Here is a 22825-nt window from a genome sequence, read left to right on the forward strand (position 1 = left end):
AGAGAGAGAGAGAGAGAGAGAGAGAGAGAGAGAGAGAGAGAGAGAGATTGAGATTGAAGAACTTAAATACATACTTGCCTGTCTTTTTTAGTCGGAGGTTACCTTACAATAGGCTCTTACCAGGTAAAGAAGCCATGACATGTACAGAATTTTAGCGGCCAGGCAGTTAGGAGCACTGGCTGCTCTTGCAGAAGAACAGCTCCATTACCAGCTTACACAGTCTAAAATCCTTGTTCTAAGGGATCTGAAGGCTCACACATACTCATAGGTTAAAAACCAACCAGGAAATCTTTGTATTTTACCAGGGCTGGGCATTGCAGCCTTGAAGTACATGGGAGGCAGAAACAAGCGATCTGTTGAGTTCCACACCAGCCAGGGCTACATGAGATCCTGTCTCTAAATATGTAATAAATGTGTTTTACAGCACCATGTCTTTTTAGAGATTCCCCTGATGAAAGTTCATATTGCATTTTCCATTTTGGGACATGATCTGTTGTTTTCCTTCAAGTCAGGCTGTCCAATTAAACAGAACAGAAACTCAAGCAGCTGTCCAGTCACAGGACGCACTCAGGGTCTCCTGTCTCAGGCTGATTAGAATGTGGATAGGCATGCAGTCAGTAGTCAGATGCTGTCTTAAGGGACAGCTGCAGAATATCTGAATCACGGAACAGCAGTAGAAACAAATCTTCAGCAACTGGGGGGGGAGGGGGAATGCAATTTAAAACCCAACTGAACAAAGAATAAACCATACTTAAGAAAGTTTTAAATCACATCATTAAATTGACCTACTTAATAATTTTACCTAAAACTTCTATAATTCTGTCGTTTTCCTTAAAGGAGAAAAATACTTGAAGTAATGTTTGTCTTTAGATAGTCTCACTCTGTAACCCTGGCTGTCCTTGAACTTCCGGTAATTGAACTGTGGTAATTGTTCAGGCTCAGCCTCTTAAATGCTGGGACTACAGGCATGAGGTATCACACCAAGCTGCCAATGTCTTAAAACAAAGACATGGCTGTGGCAGTGCCCTTAACTTGTGAATCTGGAATTCGAATGAAGACAGTTCAAGGCCTCCCTGGTCAAATAGTGAGTTACTTCAGAGCCAGGAACATAATGGCAATGCCCCATCCCCTCAAAAAAGGACAAAATCACAGATTTCAGTGAATACCTATAGTTAAAAATACTTCAATACTTTCTACTTCTCAAAAAGAATTCAGTAATATCTTCTGTATACTGTAATCATAAAAACATTAGCATTAGAGCTTGACAAAAGACATTCCAGAATCATACACAAATGAATCATATTAGGAGAAACCCAAAACTGGGGATATAATCTAATTGTTTCAAGATACACATGTAGGAAACTAAGATACTATCCTTAGAAGCTTGGGCTCATTTTAGAAAAACCATATAATCCTGTGAGCACTTTATAAATACCTGCTGAACTATAAGCAATAAACTCCTGCCCCAACCTGCAACTTCAAAGGGAAATTTGAGCCAATCCAAGAATTTTTTTGTCTCCACTTTCTGCAAAGACTTATGTGGAAGAAGAGTTTTTGCTTTTCCAGACAGGGTTTCTCTGTGCAGCCTTGGCTGTCCTGGAACTCATTCTGTAGACCAGGTTAGCCTTGAACAGAGATCCACCTGCCTTTGCCTCCCAAGTGCTAGGATTAAAGGCGTGTGCCACCACCACAACCACCTTTGTATGAATTCTCTAGTGCCTCTTGTTTCTGTTTTTAAAGACCTTTGAGACGGTAGATGGTAATTCTGAAGAGTGAACATCACACAGTGAAGCTAATCATTATTAATAACGCTTCAATTTATTCAAAGCAATGCAGTTTCAAAAACTTAAGTTACAGCAGTCAGGAAAAAACAAAAAACCAAAATAGTCAGAAACACATGATCAGTACTGCCTGCCCTTGTGTTTAACACTGTGGTGGCTTTATTCAAAATACAGTTGCACAAAAGTATTAACTTCAAAGTCTCTAAGGACTTAACATATTGTATACACACGCACAGTACAGAGAGGGTTAGAACAGAACCCAGAACGTCTACAGAATAGAAAACCCACCCTTGCTTATCTGCATGAAAACACTGCCCACAAGCTAAATAAGTCTTCATAGTTCTCTGGAGGCCTAGGTGTTGTTTTTAAACTCAAGAACTCTAATTTTGATTGCACAATAAATGATTGATAAAAAGTCAATATATAGATTTCATTTTTAAAAATAAGCATTTATTTTGAACCTGGCATAGTTTGCAAAGAGAATTCTTAGGGACTGAGAGCAGGAGAGCCAATTATTGAAACAAGGAAACAAAGTCAGTCCCTTGCAGATCCCTGCCCTGACACCGAACCCATTACATTTACTTCAGTCAGGCATGCAACTTTGTTAGCTTCTCTACAAATAAGTTCATACTTGTTATGTTACAACACCAGGCCAGACATCTGAAGCTGGAAAAGCAGCAGCCCCACTGTTACGAGCAATCTCCATGTGTCCCAGAAGAGAGGAAAATAATTTTGCTGATACTAAGTTTAAAAAAAGACAAAACAAAACAAACCCACCTTAGATATATAAAACAAAAGGAAAACAAAAATTAGTAACCAAGATTTAAAAAGCAAGTGCCTTGAACTTGGAGCTTGGACTAAGGGAGAGGCCTGTCTGCTCATGTTTGTCTAGTAGCCAGGAGAAAGAACATACCCGTACCCCAAATGGTTTTTTTCAATTTTTCAGACATCCACTTGAAATAAATACCAACTTCAAGACTGATTTTCAAACAATCTCCTATTGCTACTAAATTCCAATCAAATACTACATCTGATCACGCTTTCAAACTGCAGGAAGAAGGATTAAAGGTTGCACTCAGAAACATAATAAATACTTCACAGTGTTGGTATCCGAATCACCTGGGAAAACTTTAGAGATCAGACCTGAACATGCTATTGGTTATCAATTGGCAATCAGTCTGACCTTGGAGAAAGGGATGCTGCTCCTGTATCCTAACACAGCCTCATGTTGTCAACAAAACCTGTCTCCAAACATCAAGTCCTCATCACTGTAGCTTAACGAATACTCCGTCTCCTCCACTCCACCTGTTTGGAACCGAGACAGACGGCTGAGGTACAGAAGTCTCTAGGTATCTACAGCTTTGCCAGCTTTCTTTCGGATGTGGACAGGAACGAAGCAATGAAGGTGAGAGAAGTGGGGCAGCTGGGAGGGAACACACATCTGCACCCGACAGCCCACTCACGGTCACCCACAGAGAGGGTTCCACTGCAAGTCTAGACTTAGAAATGGCAGGCTCCTTTAAGAGCCTTGAACTGTATCACTGAGCAGAACTGAGTCCATGACCCGCCCTCTGAAGAGAACCCTCTTACTCTGCTTCTACTCTCCAAACTGTGACAGGAAAGCCCTAAAGATACCCTCACCCCACCCCAAACAACTGCCTTCAAGCTAATGATATCTGGATCACCTCTAAAGACAAAAACCAAAAAGCCAGCTTTATCATTCAAAAGACTACTCCCATTTCATATTACAGCTGAGTGTAATTTGTTAATTTATAAATAACTTTAAAACATTATGAATGAAATGCACCAAACTACACCTGTGTAAAAGCAACCATGTTTTAATTACGGGCTAAAAATGTCTAATACATTAAGCATGAATTATAAAAATCCAGAATCTAAATACAATGCTAGAGAATTTCACTATGGGAAGATGAATGAGAATTCGTTTCTAAGTACATTATGGTTAACATACTAGCAAATCTTAACCGGAATGGTAAGGCCAACATAGTAAAACCACACTTCCTATAAAAAGTTACACATCATCTCCTACTGGGACAGCTATCATACATAAAGAAACAAAGACAATGTGATCGCTCTCCTGCGAGCCCAGGAGTGTCAGGCAGCATCTTCCTGGAGGGCCTAATCGTCGTCTTCCTCCCCATCATCTTCAGCATCTCGCTTTCTTTTCTCTCCCCGAAGACCCTCTTCTTCTAAAACATAAGTATGTATGATACTTGATTTTAACAACTGAGTTTTTGTTATTTTACAAAGCTTTTAATCTTAGTTAAAAAAAAAAAAAAAAAAAAGAAAGAAAAGAATGTCAAGAGAAAATATAAGTTGTTTCCACGCTGAAATTTCTTCCAATTTCAGAATATAAGGGACTTCAGAGAACGGAACTCTACAAAAGAGATGTGCTCTCGGACAAACCACAACTTGCAGGTCAATCAAGAGATAAGTGCGTGACAATGTGACTGTTTTAGGTAAACACTATTCTGAAGGACTGGGTAAAGATGAGACTGAGGGGACATTTGCCTCCAGCCATTCCTCTCTGCACTGGGGCTTTATGCTCTGCAAATGAGATTCCAGGGTACAGTGAAGTGCAAATAAGCTTTTACTTCATTTCTGGTGTGTGTGTGTGTGTGTGTGCATGCGTGCGCGTGCATGTGTGTTTGTATGCACACGCGCATTTTGAGAAAGAGTTTCTCGTGTAACCCCAGCTGTTCTAGAACTAACTCACTATGTAGACCAGGCTGACCTCAAAATCACAGAGATCCCCCTGCCTCTGCCTCTCAAGCGCTGAGATCAAAGGCGTGAGTTACCATGCCTGGCTTTCATTTTCGTTTTTCCATGTGGTTGCTGAGAATTAAATCCAGGCCCTCTGGAAGAGCAGCCAGCGCTCTTAACTGCTGAGCCATCTCTCCAGCTCCTCATTCCTGTCTTTAAGTACAGATTACAAATTGTTTTTGTTGTTGTTGTTTTGGTGGGATTAAATTACTCTTTCAAATCACTTGTTTATGTGTCTAGACACGTTATGATAAACAACAAAAATTAAAGGCTCAAGAACCAGGGCAATCCCCACCAGACTCAGTGTCTGCTATCTTCAGATTCAGCATGTGCTTATGGAGGATGCAACTCACCCTCTTCTTCCTCTTCCTCCCCTTCGTCAACGTAATCATCATCGTCTTCTTCATCCTTCAAAGTCAACGTGAGAATGAATAAACCATGACGTGGACTGTTCAACAAGAGCAGTGAAATTACAGTTCAGCTGTGTCTCAAAGGATAGTTTCTGCCTCCTTCATTCGGAAGCTAACTAAGCATCCAGACTTTTATAAACATAGGTTGTGCCTTCGACTACCATGGTTCAAGAGAACATTCTCCAACAACACAGATGCACTCTGTGCTGTGTGGTACCAGAGGGCTAGTGAGCACTGCATCAGCGCCAGCGAGGGACTGCAGTCACAGCTTGTAAAATTACTTTTTTGCTTGAGACAGGGCCTCTTGATCCAGCCCAAGCTAATTCCTGACTGAAGCGGTTCTGCCTCCAGAGTTCAGGAATTACAGGCATGTACCACTTTGTCCAGCTTACTTTTAAAATGGCTGCATCTGCCCACTAGCAGAAACAGGGCTTTACCACTTTAAAATAAGCCATTCTTCTTTACAGACGGAGGCACAGAAGATCTGAACCCTAACATCAAATATGATTATGGTTATATGTTGACTATAAAAATGTATTTTTCTAGACTTGGTTCCCAATCAATAAGAGTAACCGACAAACCAAAAATCTGGAATCCAAAACGTTCCACAACTCTTCCGAGTTTCTTGAGCATCAACATGCCACCAAAAGCAGAACTGCCATGTGACCTGCCTGCCCCATCATACTCCAGCTAACATGGCATGCAATGGCACACCTTTACTCCCAGCACCCAGGCTCGGGATTACAGGGCATTATGCAGCTTCTGGGTTGTTTCTGAAGACTTGGTTTCTCGGAGGAGTACTGGCTGTGGTTATACCCACCACCACCCAGCTTTGTTTTAATGGATCCTGGGACTTGAACCAAGGTCCTCGCTAGGTAGCCCCTTGATCATTTTTATGACTATTACCGTGAACATTCTACCATTAGTATATGCTGCTTTCGTCAGATGGTTTTCTCCCTTCTAAAAAAAATATTATTGTCTCTGTGCACATGCTAGTGCTCGAGGGACATGCACGGTACATGTGGAGCTCTTCTGACAGCTCTGTGGAGTCAGTGCTCTCTCTACTTCTCCACGGACTGGAGGGATTGAACCCTGGCCACCAGGCTTGCACTGTGTGGTGGTCTGAACAGGTGTGGCCCACTGACTCATGTGTTTGAATGCTGGGCTATAGAGAGTGGCACTATTAGGAGGAGTGGTCTCTCCGGGCAGTGGTGGCGCACGCCTTTAATCCCAGCACTTGGGAGGCAGAGGCAGGCGGATCTCTGAGTTCAAGGCCAGTCTGGTCTACAGAGTGAGTTCCAGGACAGCCAGGGCTACACAGAGAAACCCTGTCTCAAAAAAACAAAAAAACAAAAAAGGAGGAGTGGTCTCATTGGAGGAAGTGTGTGACTGTGGAAGCTGGTTGTAAGATCAAGTTACACCCAGTGTGACACAGTCTCCTGCTGCTTTTGGATCAGGATTCAGAACTCCAGGCTCCTCCAACGCCATTGACGCCACGCTTCCCACCAGGATGGTAATGGACTCATAAACCTCTGAAACTATGAGCCAGCCCCAATTAAATGTTGTCCTTTATAGTGGTCAGGGTGTCTCTTCACAGCAACAGATACCCTAACTAAGACACACTGCAAGACACACCTTTACCCATTAAGTCACCTCCTCGGCCCTTTCTCACCTTCTTATAATAGCTCGGTTGGGTTTTCTCTTTTTGTTTACACACCTTCTCTTTTTAGTCAATTACTCTTTCAGTTTTATGCTCCACAGAATCAGAAGAGCAGTGAGCTTATCAGAACTACATACGCAAAAGACAACAGACTGACTTTCAACCCTGAGCACACTAACGGCTGGGGCTAGGAGACTGCCATTACTTACATTCTGACTGCTCGGAGCCCTTACACTCACTGCTCTGATCCTGGCCATGCTACAAATGACTGAGTGCAGACAAGCTTGGTACTAACTACTATACATCTGAAAGGCAAGCAGTCAAGGGTCTCTCGCTCTTACCACAGTGCGCTCAAGCACAGCTCTACTAAGCAATGTGTGGTGGTGCATACATGTAATTACCCAGGCAGAGGTGGGAGGACTCCCAAGTTCAAAGCCAGCCTAGGCTACATAGCAAGACTGTCTTCAAACCATTCAGGGGGCTGGGAAGATGGCTGTACAATCCGACCTGAGCTCGGACTGCCAACCATACACATTAAAGGGCACCTTGGTGTTGATGCCCACACTCCTGGCCCAGGCGAAGCAAAAACAGAAAGACCCCTGGGGCTGGCTAGCCAGCTAGCCTTACTAAATTTGTGTTACAAGTTGAGCACAAAATGTAAGCAGTGAATAATCAGTGGTTAAGAATGCTTGCTATGCTGGGCATGATGGCACACACCTTTAATCCCAACACTTGGGAGGCAGTGGCAGGTGGATTTCTGAGTTCAAGAGTTCGAGGCCAGCCTGGTCTACAGAGTGAGTTCCAGGACACCCAGGACTATACAGAGAAACCCTGTCTCGAAAAACCAAAAAAAAAAAAAAAAAAAAACCACAAGAAAAAAACAAAAGGGAAAAAAAAAAAAGCACAGGCTGTTCTTCTAGAGGTCCTGAGTTCAATTCCCAGCACCTACATGGCAGTTTAAAACTGTGTGTAACTCTGACACCCTTATAGAGACATGCATACCAAATACCAATGCACATGAAATAAGAGGAAGGAAGGAGAGGAGGCATTTTTAACATCTCAAAGATGCAAACAGTCATTTATAATTAAATAAAAACACTTGATGAACTAAACACATCTGTGGTGTTTTACAAAAGCACAGATATCAAGCACTATCTGAGTTTTATTTTAAATAAAATGTAACTGAACTGACATTCTGGGGCTTTATTTAAAGACTATCCTTAGGATAATATCTCACTATAAAGCCCCAGCATCTACCAGAAGTCACTCAGTTTGCTCAGTGACGAACATGGCCTTTGCCCTATTAGTGGGAACTGTTTCCTGATGTAGGTATGAATAGTACAGGGGCATACTTTCCAATATTCTTAAAGGACAGAAAGTCCTTTATACATATTAATTCCTTGCCTCTGAAGAACAGCTAAAATGGGAAGAAATGTAAGGCAAACAAAACAAAACCAGCTAATCAGAGGTCTAGAGATTGTAGCCCAATTGGTGGACTGTTTGCTGAGCATATAAGAAGCCCTTGGTTAGCTCCCCCCAGCACTACAGAAAACCAGATGTAGTTGGGCAGCATTGGTGCCAGCCCCATCTACAGAGTCAAATCCAGGACAGTCAGGACTACACAGAGAACCCTATCTTGAAAGACAGAAGAAAACAAAAAAACAAAAACAAACAAACAAACAAAAACACCTTTGTGGTAGCACAAGCCTGTAGTCCCAGCACTTACAAAACTTAGGCAGGAGGACTATGAGTTCAAGGGCACCCTGAGCTACACAGTGAGACCCTATTCTGGAGAAGCAAAAATACCCAGAGAGATTTTTTTCCCAGCAGTTACATCATGACCCACACATCTGTAATTCTAGCTCCAAGGGATCCTATGCCTCTTCTGGCACCTGCAGTCACCATTCACACAGGTGGTATACAGACATATATTCAGAGAAAATAACCATACATATTACATATAAAATATGTATGTATATATATTATATAACAAATAAATCTCCTGAGGGGCTGGAGAGATGGCTCAGCAGTTAAGAGCACTGACTACTCTTCCAGAGGTACTGAGTTCAATTCCCAGCAACCACATGGTGGCTCACAACCATCTATATTGGGATCTGACACCCTCTACTGGTGTGTCTGAAGACAGTGACAGTGTATTCATATACATATAAATAAATCTTTAATGGTCTCTGAAGCTTGCCTGGCATTTAGCTCCTAAAACAAGAACTCTGGGGTTGCCTGGTTTGTTCTGAGACAAGGTTCCTCTGTAGCCTAGACTATCCTAGACCACACTAGGGAGCCTATGCTATCATAACTCCTGCAATCCTACTGCCTCAACCTCCTGGAGAGCTGGGATTATGGTCCTGAGCTACCCCACCCCCAGCTAAGACTTCATTCTGAACATCCAAACTATTCCCTCCAGCTTCCTGGCCCTGCACTAACTCAACGCTGTGTGTATTCAGAGATTTCTGACCCAGGCTTGCCATGGCATTTTGAATTAATGTCTCCAGTCAGCAGAACAATAGACCTAAATGTAAATCATCACAGGTGTTCAAAGCAACATTTTAGGAAGGAGTGATGGGTGCCTGATCCCAGCACTCAGGAAGCAGAGGTGAGGGGAATGTCACAAACTCCACGGCAGTCTGGGATGCAGAGTAAAACCCCTCAATACTCACCACACACACCTCAAAACAAAACCTTTAAAGTACCTACTACTTACTCTTAGGGGGGAATCACTGACAGAAAGTCAAATGAACAAACATAAGAGAACCATTCATGCCGAATGCTGATATAAACTCAACAGGCTTTCTCTAAACACTTAGTTTTCAAAGTTCCCTCTCCATTACTGTGTAGTTTATGACTCACAAAGATCCAGAGAAACCTAACGCCTCATACTTGTGCATTTATTTCAAATTTAAAATATTATCAGAAGGGGGTGAAGACATGGCTCAATGGGTAAGACACTAGCTGTTCTTACACAGGTTCTTACTCTGGTTCTTACCCTGGTTCAGTTCCCAACACCCAAGTGGACAGCTCACAACCATCTGTAACTCCAGTTCTAGGAGACTCAAGAACCAATCACACCTCATGGGACACAGACATACATGTTGGCAAAACATTTACTAATACACACAAAATAAATCTTAAAAAAAAGTTTCAGGAAAATAAACCCATCCATCAGATATTGTCTACCGAAGTATAGTCAGGAAAACAAAAGACACAGTCTAAAGGCGATCTGTGCACCAGCATAGGTGGTCCTGAAGACCAACCCAAGGCCTTCCACATGCCAGGTGTTCTATCAGTGAGCTACATCCCGGGCACTGAGATATTTTTAAAAGAAACAATTATTTTAAAATATAAAAATAAAACTCACTTTAACATGAAGAGAACATAACTTCTCTAAACTCCCAGGGGCTAAGGATCTTCTATTTCCCACTCAATGTACTAGCTATTAGTTGCAAAGATTAACAGTCCCTCATTTAAAGAACTCACCACTCAGTAAAAGGCAGAGAAGTTTTTATGAGACCAACTCCAGGCAACAGAAACCTAATCGAGGTTTAAGGTAGCAGAGAATGAAGGGCAAGAGGGCGCCATCACAGCGCACTAAGGAGAGCAAGGAGCAATCTGCACACCACACAGGTGCTCAGTGGAAGAAATCCCCGAGCAGAGCTGTCCTAGGCAGAGAGCACTTAGAAAGCTAATGCAGGTACTGGCTGGCACCTGAGCCTGTGGGTAAGACTCTTCCAAAGAATCTGGATTTCAGTTTCCAAAACTGTGGTGCCCACGTACAAGTACAGCTCCAGAGCACCCTCTTCTGGCTTCCACAGGCAACTGCATTCACACGCCACACAGTCACAGGCATGCGCACACACAATTTTTTAATTACAGAAGGTAGAAAAGCTACTACTGTAGGAGCGTAACGAGGAGGAATCTCAGCTCTCTGAGTGTCTGCAATGTATCAACCAGGAGCTAGGTGCTTTATGTATATTACCTTGTTAAAGGAACTCCACGAGCTTGCTTGTATAAACGCAGAAAGAGGTTCAGACATTCAGAAAATGTTTCTACCATCCCATGCCACCGAAGGCAGAGTCAATCAGGTATTTAAGAAATACAGCAAGCAATGGCAGTCCCTGAGTCGCCATGAGATTTGGTCTGCCCACCTTTTTGAGATCCAAGTCAAAAGAGGCAACTTTTCCTTTCCTCTCATTCTTTTGGATGTCGGCCAGATCCCAAATACGCCTTTTCTAACACTGTGGGCTTCCCACACCTCTTCTCTAAAACTGGTGCTCCCTGCCTTGTGACCACTGGTCTGACGGGTCTGACCTCGGTACCAGGTTTACACCACACTATTTTTTTTTTCCTTCTCCCTTCCATTCTCCTCCCAGAAGCTGCCCTGAGAGTTTTTAAATAAAACTGTCCTTGAACAAAAAAACAAACAAAAACAAAAACAAAAAAAATCCAGCAAGTGTTTATAGCTATCAGCTATCTGGACATACTATGAAGCACCCAGTAGGAGGAAGGGGAAAAAAAAAAAAAGACAGCTGCTTATCCACACATCAGGAAACCACTCAACAACCTACTGAGACAGCACTTAGCCCTGTGCCAACCGTCTTCAGGGTGAACAACAAGTTTCCATTCACCTGAATCTCTTCTTTCATTAAGTATGAGAGGCCCACCTCCTCTTCTCCCTCTCCCACTTCTGAACCGGCTTCATCCTCATCCTCATCCTCCTCCTCTTCATATCCTTCAGGTGGACCGGCTTCATCTTCTTCCTCATCTTCCTCATCTTCATCTCCATCTTTAGAAAGCATCGGGAAAGGTAAGCAAGCATCTGGGCAAATGCCTCTTCCTGGTACACGCCCTCACTCTTGCCCAACCATCCCAACACCTTAAACCAACCGTGGCAAGTCCTCAAAGTGCCCCTACACCTTACACTTTGCTTAAAAGAACAAATTCTGGACAGGCAATGGCGGTGCAGGCCTTTAATCCCAGCACTGGGAGAGAGGCAGAGGGGGTCTGAGTTCGAGGCCAGCCTGGTCTACAGAGTGAGTTCCAGGACAACCAGAGCTACACAGAGAGACCTTGTCTCCATAAAACAAAACAAACAAAAACAAAGCCATCGGTTTTACAGCATTGTTACATACCACCCAAGGAATACCTTTTCTAGGACTGGGGATCCAGTTCAGCACATACCTAGCATGTGCAAGGATGACCCTGTCCCAGCGCTGCAAAGGACCTCTCCAAAATAGATGTTCAAACACTATACACGAAGTTGGTTTTACTCTGTGGTCACTTCAAAACCTGCTCATTGCTAGGCATGGTGGGGAACACCTTTGATCCCAGCATGCAGTGGGCAGAGGCAGATGGCTCTTTGAGTTTGGGGCCAGCCTGGTCTACACAGTGATTTCCAGAACAGCCAGAGTTATGTAGAGACATCCTATCTCAAAACAAATAAATACTAAAAACACAAGCCTTACCCTCATCTTCCTCCTCCTCCTCCGAGTCGGGTGCTTCGTTGTCCTCCTGGTCAAATCCATCCAGGTATGTGATTTGTTGCAGTAGTTCAAAAATACTTTCTCTGTAATCTTCCAGGTTTGTGATCTCACAGTTAAACAAGTCAAGACTTTTCAAATTTTTAAGGTTTTGCTGAAAAAGTAAAGTTAAAGCTTACACTCAAGATTTTAAATGCTATGTTCTTGTTTTAATGAAAGATCTGAAAAACACGCACTTGAAGTTAAAGAACAACTTTCAGGGTTTGTGCGGTCATTCCTCCACGCACAGGCAGCAGCACTCCATTAGCACCAGTGGAAGAACTAACTGGCTTGTCACCACTGTGTCCCCAGCATCTGTTTTACACCTTAGTTTCTTGCAGACACTCCAGGCATTTTTGCCGACAGAATCTAGGCAGAAATAGGCAACGGCACCCCAAGTGTGATGGCTCACACCATACCCCAGTCAGGGCAGGAGCACCCACATGGGAGGCCAGCCTGGGCTACCAAGACTTAGTCTCTCAGCTTTTTCTTCTTTTTAAAGACAGGAAAATGTCTCCTTACACAGCCCAAGCTGGCCTTGAATTCTCAATTGCTTTAGCCTCCCAAGTGCTGAGATTACAGGCAGGTACCACACTAAGCCCAATCGTTTTAAAAGCCCAAGGACAAGGACTGGCCGTGCCTGACAATGTAAATTCAATCTCTGGGACAGAGAAAACTAGGGCACGCAAGCACGCACTCGTACACACACTGTAATAAACAAAACATAAACCTGAGTATCCATTTTCAGTTTTGTATCTTTTTTGTTTGTTTGTTTTTTTGAGACAGGGTTTTTCTGTGTAGTCCTGGCTGTCCTGGAACTCACTCTGTAGACCAGGCTGGCCTCGAACTCAGAAATCTGCCATCAGTGCGCCGCCACTGCCCAGGTCACTTGGATTTTATTTACTTATTTATTTTAAATTTTAATTACACTGAGCAGGGAGATGCATGCATATGCCATGAACATACATGTGTGTGGCAGAGAGTAACTTTCAATAGTGGTTTCTCTCCATGTATCATGTGCGTTCTGGGGATCAAGTCAGGCCTTCAAGCCTGGTGGTTAAGTGCCTTTTGAAATGGGCCAGTTTGAGGCCTTTGTTTAAGACAGAGTCTCTAGCCAGGCTGTGGTGGCGCATGCCTTTAATCCCAGCACTTGGGAGGCAGAGGCAGGTGGATTTCTGAGTTCGAGGCCAGCCTGGTCTACAGAGTGAGTTCCAGGACAGCCAGGACTACACAGTGAAACTCTGTCTCGAAAAAAAAAAAAAAAAAAAAAAAAAAAAAGACAGTCTCTGTACATAACCCTGGTTGTCTTGAAACTATGTAGACCAAGTTGACTGCAAACTCACAAAAATCCACCTGCCTCTACCTCCCAAGGGCTGGGATTAAATTTGTGTACCACCAGGTCTGGCTCAAGAACTATAATTTTAAGAAAAGTGTCTCAACTCTACACCCCAGGCCCCAACTTGGGGTCTCTTTCCTCTGTCTCAGGGCTGAGTGCCAAGCCCAGCTGGACATTTTAGTTAAAAAAACATAGCTATCTGGATCACAAGAAAACTATAGGGGCTGGAGAGATGGCTCAGCGGTTAAGAGCACTGACTGCTCTTCCAGAGGTCCTGAGTTCAATTCCCATCCAATGGTGGCTCCCAGTCATCTGCAATGGGATCCGAGGCCCTCTTCTGGTGTGTCTGAAGAAAGCAATGGTGTACTCATACACATAAAATAAATAAATCTTTAAAAAAAAAAAGGAAAGAAAGAAAGAAAGGAAGGAAGGAAGGAAGGAAGGAAGGAAGGAAGAAAACTACAGACTTAAGCAGAAATTAGTAAGACCATGAACAAACTTCAGAGCAAATCAAGCCCAGTGACAAAGTCCTCCACTTACCAGTGCTTCTACTGTGCTGAGATCTTTAATTTTGTTTCCACTCAGATTGAGGTAGGTAAGATTTGGACATTTCTCTGCCAGGACTTCCAAGCCTCCAGAAATGATATTGTCACTAAGTTCCAACTACGTATTCAACATGGAGAAAAAACAAAGGCAGATGAGGCCTGAGGACCTTTAAAGCACATCAACTGAAAAAGCCTCCTCATTCTGTCTGGCTTCACGAATTCCCATCTATCTGCAAACACATCAGAACCCCACACAGTGGCTCAAGTATGGCTCCCGTTGTGTTCATCTGGATTTTCTGATGGGGGCGGTAGAGATAGTGAATCCAATTTTATGCCGTAAAACAATTCTAATCTAAATTTCTAGGCTTTATTGAAACTGATTTCAAAATCCTACAGTTCTCATTTTTTCCTTTGTTTTTTCCTTTTCTTTGAAACAGGATCTTTTTGTAGCCCTGGCTGGCCATCCTGGGCTACACTGTAGATCCTACTCACTCTGTAGACCAGGCTGGCCTCAAACTCAAGAGATCTGCCTGCCTCTGCCTCGAATAAGGTGGGATCAAAGGTATGCACCACCACCCAGGAAATAATTATTTACATATTTTTATTTGATGTGCATTGGTGTTTTGCCTGTATGTCCTTGTGAGGGTGCTGGATCCCCCGGAACTGGAGTCACAGAGAGTTGCGACTAGGAATTGTGTGCTGGCAAAGAACCCAGGAGAACAGCCACTGAGCCATCGTTCCAGCCCCCTTCCCTCCCCCTTTTCTTTCTTTCTTTTTTGTTTTTTTTTTTTTTTAATGTTTTTTTCGAGACAGGGTTCCTCAGAAATCCACCTGCCTCTGCCTCCCAAGTGCTGGGATCAAAGGCGTGCGCCACCACTGCCCGGCCCCTCCCCCTTTTCTTATCTCTAGGAACTTTTAGATTGCTAACTGGCAAGGGAAATGCTCATTTCACTTAACCAAGAACTCCATAAGCCTGGCCACGAAAACCTCGGCATCCTCACAACTAATCCCAACTCACCTTCCGAAGTTTATTTAAGCTGGGCAGCCGGGCCAAGGAACTTAATTCCACATTGGCCATGCTAAGAAACTCCAGTTCTTTAAAGGCGTCATTCAGGCCTTCGATTTCCCCATTGACACACAAGCAATTGTCAAGGACTAACTCTGTCACCTGTTAGAAGAAGCATAAGAATAATTAGTTTGCACAACAACAGATCCTTCAGTGTCTGAGCATTCTAAACACATAAATATCAAAAATACCAATCCCAACCAGGGGTGGTGGCCATTTATACCAGCACTCTGGGAGAAGAGTCAGGAGGATCTCTGTGAGTTCCAGGACAACCTGGTCTATATGGTAAGTTGCAGGACAGCCAAAGCTACAAAACAGAGACCTGTCTCAAAACAAACAAAAGCAAAAACAAAAATGCCAATCCCCTACATTAGGTGGGGTGTATGAAGCTGTAATCTCAGCTATTTGGGAATGATGGGGGAGGGGTCACTGTGCCATGGAGTCTGGCAGACTGGGCATGGGGTAGAGAGGCTGTAATCCCAGATACCTGAGAGTGAGGGTCATTTGAGCCATGCAGTCTAAAACTGCCTGAGAACATAGCAAGATCAACCTCGAAACAACAGTTAAGTCCTTACACAGAACCTTCTCATTTCTCTTCACCCACCTCCTGTGAGAACCTAATGTATAACTCACCGAGTTATTAGCGAGAGCGAGAGACAGACTTGAGGCATTCTGGAGATTAGCTGGGAAAGAGGATCAGCAGGGCGGAGGGAGCAAGGGAGGGGAAAGAGGACTGACAGTAATCACAACATACTATACACATGTATGAAAAGTATGAAACACACTATATATAGTTAACATACACTAATGAAACTTGATGGGTGGTGAGCTGGAGAGATGGCTCAGCAGTTAACACTGGCTGCTCTTCCAGGACTTGGATAAATTCCCAGCACCTTGTAACCCCAGTTCCACGAGGCTTCTAACACCCTCAAAAAGATATATGTGCGGGCAAACACCAATAGCATAAAATAAAACCACACACAAACATATGTATGTTTAGCATATATATAAACATATACAAAAACAAAATTAAAAGTATATATTTAAAAAAAAAACCAACTTGATGTGATTCAACTATCACTGTCTGAACTTGGACTAACAAGTCCAATGCCTGCTTCAAATCACTGAGGCAGAAAACCCAACTGTGAAAAAGATTCTACTGAAACATGTTTGAACTCTGAGCAGCAGCCGCACTATCCAGGGAGGAGACTCCCGGGCTACTGGGGAAAGGCTCAAAGCTGCAAGGGGGAGCCTGAAGCTTACTCTTCAAGTTTAAGCCTCTGTATGTTAGGCTGATAAATGCCAGTAGAATTCCAGCCTTGTCACCCTTCAGAAAGTCCTATCAGAAAGCTTCTAAGACAGCCCACCTTTGGGGGTGTCAAAACTGAAGACAGTATCACACAAAACAATATTCAAAATGTTATTTCTCCTTCTGACCCTCAAGCAGCCAGGTGGACTGTCCCAAGCTTGGATGTAGGGGGGACTGGATCTGTCTTTCCTTTCTTAATGTATATGGTTGCCTGCATGTCTGTAGACCCTGGGCATGCAGTACCCATGGAAGCCAGAAGATGAATGCTGGATCCCCGGGCAGGCGGGCAGGACTGGAGTTACAGACAGTAGTGAGCTGCCATGTGGGTGCTGGGAAGACCTGGAAGGGCAGCCAGTTTTCTTAACCCCTGAGCCATCTCTCTGGCTCAGAAGTGGATTTTCTTATTATCTCTGGCTGTAAATTTGTTTTTTTATTTTATGTGTATCCATTTTCCCTCATATGTGTATCTCATATGTGCCCTTCAGAGGCCAGAAGAGGAATTGGACCCCCCTGGCAGTTGTGAGCCACCGTAGGAGTGCTGGCTCTTAATCACTGAGCCACAGATCTGAGATATAGTAACAAAACTCTCCCCATGCACCTGAATAGATGTAATCACAAAAGCAAAGCCTGGCTCTCCATCCCCAGAGCGAACATGTCTATTAAAGACTAAAACTCAGCAACGACCACTGTCATCTTCTCCACCTGAGTCTTAACTTGGGCATCATTATTTAAATGAGCAGAAATAGTACAAGGTTATCCCTGGGATATCCTCAGGGAAGCCCAGGCACACACAGACACACACAGACACACACAGACACACACAGACACACACACACACACACAAAAATGACTTGCATTATTAGGTCACACCATTAGTGCCAAGTAGGGACTTAAGTCTGTTTTTGTTTTGTTTTGTTTTAAGACAGAGTCTCTGTGTAACCCTGGCTGTCCTGGAACTCTCTGTAGACTAACTACCATGGCCTCTAAATCAGAGATCCGCCTGCCTCTGCCTCCTGAGTGCTGGGATTAAAGGTTCATGGGACACTATCACCCAGCTTGTTCATTTGTTTTTGAGACAACTGTAGGTTTTTTTGTTTTTTGTTTTTTGTTTTTTTTTCTGTGTAGTCCTGGAACTCGCTCTGTAGACCAGGCTGGCCTCAAACTCAAAAAGATCTGCCTGCCTCTGCTTCTGCCTCTGGAGTGCCAGGATTAAAGGCCTAGGTTACCACACCCAGCAACTCTTAAGCCTTTGGATTCTAGTCTTAGCCAGGGACCAAGAACTCAGCAAGATCTAGTGTCAGAATCCCAGCTCTTCAACTTCATTGCCTTGAGATTCTTATTTGCTAATGCGGATTCTAGAACAATACAATCCAGCTTACACGTTTTCCCAAGGAGAAAGTAAATAAACGGGGGTGCCTTAAAACTATCTATATAAGCTTGACTGTCGCTACACCACACTAAAGGAAGGAGACAGCAAAAAGGCATGTCGAGCAATCCTCCAAACTGAAGGTGAAAGAATGGGGCAGAGGGGACGACCCACTTTTGACCACAAGGCTTCTGAGAAACTGATTGTTTTGATTTGTTTTGCCTTGTTTGACAGAGTCCCACTTGCAACCATCGTCCTACCTCGGCCTCCCTTCGGAGAGCTGGGAATTTCTTAATGAGAAGTACAGATTTACAGATATACAGAATTACAGGTATCAGTCACCACGTCCTGCTGACAGCTTTCAACTTTTGAGTTTTTCTAGAATCTTCTAAGAAGCTCTACAAAACTTCCAGTCCTCCCAGAGATAACCCTCACAGCAACAATGTTTCCACCACCTCGCTCTCGCCTCAAGTCACAGAAACCCGCACACCAACCACAAAAACGAACAGGGCTCAGGGACCGGTGGCTCAGCACGATAACCGTGAAGGCCGGGCAGACGGCAGCCTTTGAGCGGGCGTCCAGGGACCACCACGGCGCGGACCCCTTGTCCCTCGACTTACGCCGCTGCCGCAAACCAGCGAGCCTGGTCCCCGCTCGCCGCGGCCAATCTCCGGACCCGCGGACTTGGCGTGAACCTCAAGGGAATCGGACGGCGGGGGGCTCGGAGGCGATGCCTCCCGGGGCCCCTTCAAGCCTCGGGACTCTTCCCTACGACCGCACGGAGCGCAGAGCGGCTCACACGAGCCTCCCGCTTGCGTAGAAGTCCGCGCACCACGCGGATCGCGGCCCGCGCCGTCGAGCCCCGGGATTCCGCTGCGGCCCCGGCCCCGGCGCGCGCTGCCCGCCAGTGGGCACGGTCGGAGGGAGCGCGGGGAGCAGATCGGCCCGGACCCCACGCCCGGGGCTGCAGCCGGCCGACTGGCGGCGCCGCGGGAAAGTTACAGCAACTTCGCAGGTGGCGAGGGCCCGGGGGTTGCGCCCACGCCGCCCGCCCCCGCGAGGCCGGGCCGCCAGTCTGCGAGAACGCCATGGGGCTGAGCCCCTGCGCGCTCAGGAAAATGCCCCTAGAAACTTAAGCCCTTCGCCATTTTAAGCACAAGAGCCTGGTGATTTTAAAACTTAAAATAAACACCCCGCCCCCACCCCAAGTGGGGGCGCGCTTCGCAGCCCGCCCTGCGCACCCACCCGGACCCCCGGAGCCCACCCCTCACGATCCAAGGCGGGAGGGGAAGATGGGGGCTGAGTCATCTCACCTCCTCCGGGGCTCTGTTCTTCAACTCCATGTTAATCTTCTTCTTCATCTCCATGTCCTCCTCCTTTCCCCTTGCCTGCCCTCCCCACTATCCCCAACCCTAAAAAACCTCTAAAGGTCTGGAGATGAATGAAAAGAGACGCAAAGACGAACGCCCACTACCACCCGGGTGTGGGAGAGAAAGAAAAGAATAGCAAATGGAGTCCGACGACTTGGGACTAACTCGGCTGCCCCCACCTCCTAGTCCACACACCCGCGCGCGCACACTCGGGCACGCACACACTTTCACACACAGAGAGAGACACGCGCGCGCCCGCAGTTCCTTCCCCTTCAATGGCTGCTGCGAGACTGAGCCTCCATGACACGGCACCGCCAACCCCCCTAGCCTACACTCCACCCACCTCCCAATGGGATTGGTCGAGTCCTTAGCGTCACACTGCTCCATTGGGCTAGAGGATTGTCCATTTGTCTTTAGGGGGGACCTGGACCAGAAAGGCAGTGTCTATTGGCTCCGACCAAGCGCGCAGTTAATTCCGATAGGTCCGGGAGGATGTACGTCCCGGAGAAATGATTTTGAATCCCAGTCGCCCCCCTCCTTTTCTTTGTGTGGTTGGCGCGCTTTCCCCTCGGTAGTAGGACGGTTTGGGTGTCAGTTTTTGTTTGTTTGGGGTTTTTCTGGGCTTCAGGGTTAAAAGGAAGGGAAAAGGAGTCGTTGGCGTTCCCAGGTTGTAAGTGGGTCATGCAACACACTGCACTCAGCTTTCGGTGGTCTTAAAGCACAAGCCTTCTGCTCTGCGGCGGAGGTGTAAGCAAGGGCGCAAGCACGAGCAGCATGGTCGTGACACCTCTGCGTCCCAAACTGCTTGTAGAACCAGAATGTGATAAAGAAGGTATTTTAACTTCCACCATAAAAGGCGGAACGACTCTGAAAGCAGTCGAGTTTAGCACGTTGAGTCAGAAGCCTTTAAATAAAACTGTCCAGGAGGAGTTGATACTGAGGTCATTTGTCACTGATAAAAAGTTGGAATATTAGAGCCGGGTGTGGTGTGCACTCCTTTAACCCCAGCACTCGGGAGGCAGAGACAGGCAGATCTCTGAATTCGAGGCCAGCCTGGTCTACAGAGTGAGTTCCAGGACTACACAGAAAAAACAAAACAAAACAAAAAAAAACACCCTGTCGCCAAAAGACAAAACAAAATAAAGTTGCCACCTTAAAGGAAAAACAACACAGGCCTAAAGAAAACACAACTATCAGAAACTGCACAACAAGGCCTCTTCTTTCCTACAGAAATCTACTTAAAATGTTCTTTTAAGTGTGAGGGGGTGTCGAGCAGTGGTGGTGAACGCCTTTAATCCCAGCACTTGGGAGGCAGAAGCAGGCTGATCTCTTGAGTTTCCGAGGCCAGCCTGGTCTACAGAGTGACTTCCAGGACAGCCCGGGCTATAAAGAGAAATCCTGTCTCGAAAACAAACAAACAAAGTGTGAGGGGCTGGAGAGGCAATGGCCTCTAGCAGAGGACCCTGGTTCGATTTCCAGCACCCATGCGGTGGCTCATAATCATTCATAACTACAATTCCAGGGAATTAAGAAGCATCTTCTGGAGTCTACAGGCTACAGGCACAGATGTGCTGCATGAACCCACTTGCAGGCAAAACACTCAAATACATAAAAATAAAATAAGTAAATTAAAAAAAAAACTTTTTTTTTCTGTTTAATGTTCCTGTAAGACCCAACATAATGGTACATTCCTTTAATCCTAGCCCTCAGAAGGGAGAGAGGCAGGCAGATCCACAGTAAAACTACTTAGTAGTAGTTTTATCTATTTAGTAAAACCAAGGCCAGCCTCTGTCTCAAAACAACAACCACAATAAAACCTATGTAATTATTTCTTCTAGATTCCCTTCTCTCTGCTTCCTGATTGATATGTGACCAGATCCTTGCAATTCCTTCGGTGATGGACTGACTATACATAGATCTATGAACTAAAACAAACCCTTTCTCCCTTCAAAATATTATTTTTATCTTTTTTTGGTGAGAGATGGGTAGTACAAATCAGGGTATCTTCATGTAACCTTGGCTGTCCTGGAACCCACTCTATAGACCAGGTTGGCCTCAAACTCAGAGATCTGCCTGCCCCTGCCTCCTGAGTACTGGGATTAAAGGCGTGCACCACGGGGCTGGAGAGGCATAGTTGATTTACGATGCATGTACTTGTTCATTCAGAAGACCCCGATGGTGCTTCACAGCCATCCATAACTTCAGTTCCAGGGGATTCAAAATCTCCTAGCCTCCAGGACACAGGATGCATGTGGGGCACAGCCACACATGCACACAAAACACCCACACATAAAATAATTTTAAAGCCAGGGGTGGGGGTGGGGGTTGGATACCACCACCACCTAGTTGGGTTTTTTGGGGTTTTTTTGTTTTTTTGTTTTTTTGTTTTTTGTTTTTTGTTTTTTGTTTTTTTTTTTAAGTGGTTGGGTAATTCGAGGCTGAGTTTCTTCTGTGTAGCCCTGCGTGTTCTGGAACTCATCCTTGTAGACTAGGGTGGCCTTGATCTCACAAAGATCCAATTGCCTCTGCCTCTGGGATTAAAGATGCATATCACCTCCACCAGGCTATTTTTTATCTTAAAGCACTTTTCTTAGTTCTAATTATATTCTGCCACATTTGTTTATACCATTGCTAGGATAATTATCCAAAGAAGTTCTAGATGATTTGCAGAAGTGAGAGAATTACCACACATCTTCCAATTTTTAGTGTCTCAGGCTAGAGACCTTTGTGTTTCCAACAGACTCTTCACTTCACAAACACTTACCCCACCCAGACGCAGGAACAAATAGGCTTACATTTCATAACAAATAGCATAAGTAATATAGTGGCACCTCTGTTGGGCACCCAAAGAGTTACGTAGAGTTTATTGCTTTAATGCTAGCAATATTAAAGGAAGCCAGGACATGAAAACAACCAAAATAGACCAGGGGTTGGGGGTGGTGGCGCACTCCTTTAATTCCAGCATTCAGGAGGCAGAGGCAGGAAGATCTCTTAAGTTCGAGGGCAGCCTGGTCTACAGAGTGAGTTCCAATACAGCAAGGGCTACACAGACAAAGCCTGTCTGGGAAAAAAAAATAAAAACAAAAAGAGGAAGAGGAAGAGGAGGAGGAAGAAGAACCTGTCCAAATAAAAAAATCACAAAACAAAAATGTCAGGAAGAGCTGGGCCAAGGGATGGGGGGAGTAGGGAGATGATAAAAGAAAGAACACGTCTCCAAATCCAAAACAGAAAAAGAACACATTTTAGGACCAGTTTGAGAACATGTCCTGAATTCTGATCCCACCTGATGGCTGGCCGTGAGGGAAAGCATCCCAAAAGGATATGCATGATGACAGAAAGGAGTGGAAAGCATGAATGAGGGGAGAGAGGAGTGGAAAGCATGAATGATGACAGAAAGGAGTGGAAAGCATGAATGAGGGGAGAGAGGAGTGGAAAGCATGAATGATGACAGAAAGGAGTGGAAAGCATGAATGATGACAGAGAGGAGTGGAAAGCATGCATGATGACAGAAAGGAGTGGAAAGCATGAATGATGACAGAAAGGAGTAGAAAGCATGAATGATGACAGAAAGGAGTGGAAAGCATGAATGAGGGGAGAGAGGAGTGGAAAGCATGAATGAGGACAGAGAGGAGTGGAAAGCATGAATGATGACAGAGAGGAGTGGAAA

General features: G+C 44.9%; 1 protein-coding gene across 2 annotated transcripts; it reads right to left on the reverse strand.

The window, feature by feature from the left end:
* Positions 1–1796: 1796 nt before the first annotated feature.
* Anp32e (acidic nuclear phosphoprotein 32 family member E) lies at positions 1797–19465 on the reverse strand. 2 transcript variants are annotated; one of them, XM_028789813.1, is made up of 7 exons: positions 19102–19460; positions 15066–15215; positions 14043–14165; positions 12113–12281; positions 11276–11433; positions 4919–4973; positions 1797–3991 (listed from the first exon to the last, which is right to left on the reverse strand). In XM_028789813.1, exons 1-7 carry the CDS (start codon positions 19153–19155, stop codon positions 3921–3923), a joined length of 780 nt encoding a protein of 259 aa, XP_028645646.1. In that variant the 5' UTR covers positions 19156–19460; the 3' UTR covers positions 1797–3920. The 2 variants fall into 2 exon arrangements, with proteins under 2 accessions (XP_028645646.1, XP_028645648.1); XM_028789815.1 differs by lacking the exons at positions 1797–3991; positions 4919–4973; positions 12113–12281 and having other exon boundaries at positions 11293–11433; positions 19102–19465.
* Positions 19466–22825: the final 3360 nt, after the last annotated feature.

Source organism: Grammomys surdaster, unplaced genomic scaffold (genome assembly GCF_004785775.1).
Source record: "Grammomys surdaster isolate TR1022 unplaced genomic scaffold, NIH_TR_1.0 125849, whole genome shotgun sequence".
NCBI lineage: Eukaryota > Metazoa > Chordata > Mammalia > Rodentia > Muridae > Grammomys > Grammomys surdaster.

What these genes read in the sequence shown, in the direction of transcription:
- Anp32e (XM_028789813.1), bottom strand. Translation starts at nt 19,155, where the DNA reads ATGGAGATGAAGAAGAAGATTAACATGGAGTTGAAGAACAGAGCCCCG. An exon ending in GCTTAAATAAACTTCGGAAG is followed by an intron (nt 14,166 to 15,065) that starts GTGAGTTGGGAT and finishes TTGAATACGTAG; the next exon opens with TTGGAACTTAGTGACAATAT. An exon ending in GGAGGAGGAGGAAGATGAGG is followed by an intron (nt 11,434 to 12,112) that starts GTAAGGCTTGTG and finishes TGCTTTCTAAAG; the next exon opens with ATGGAGATGAAGATGAGGAA.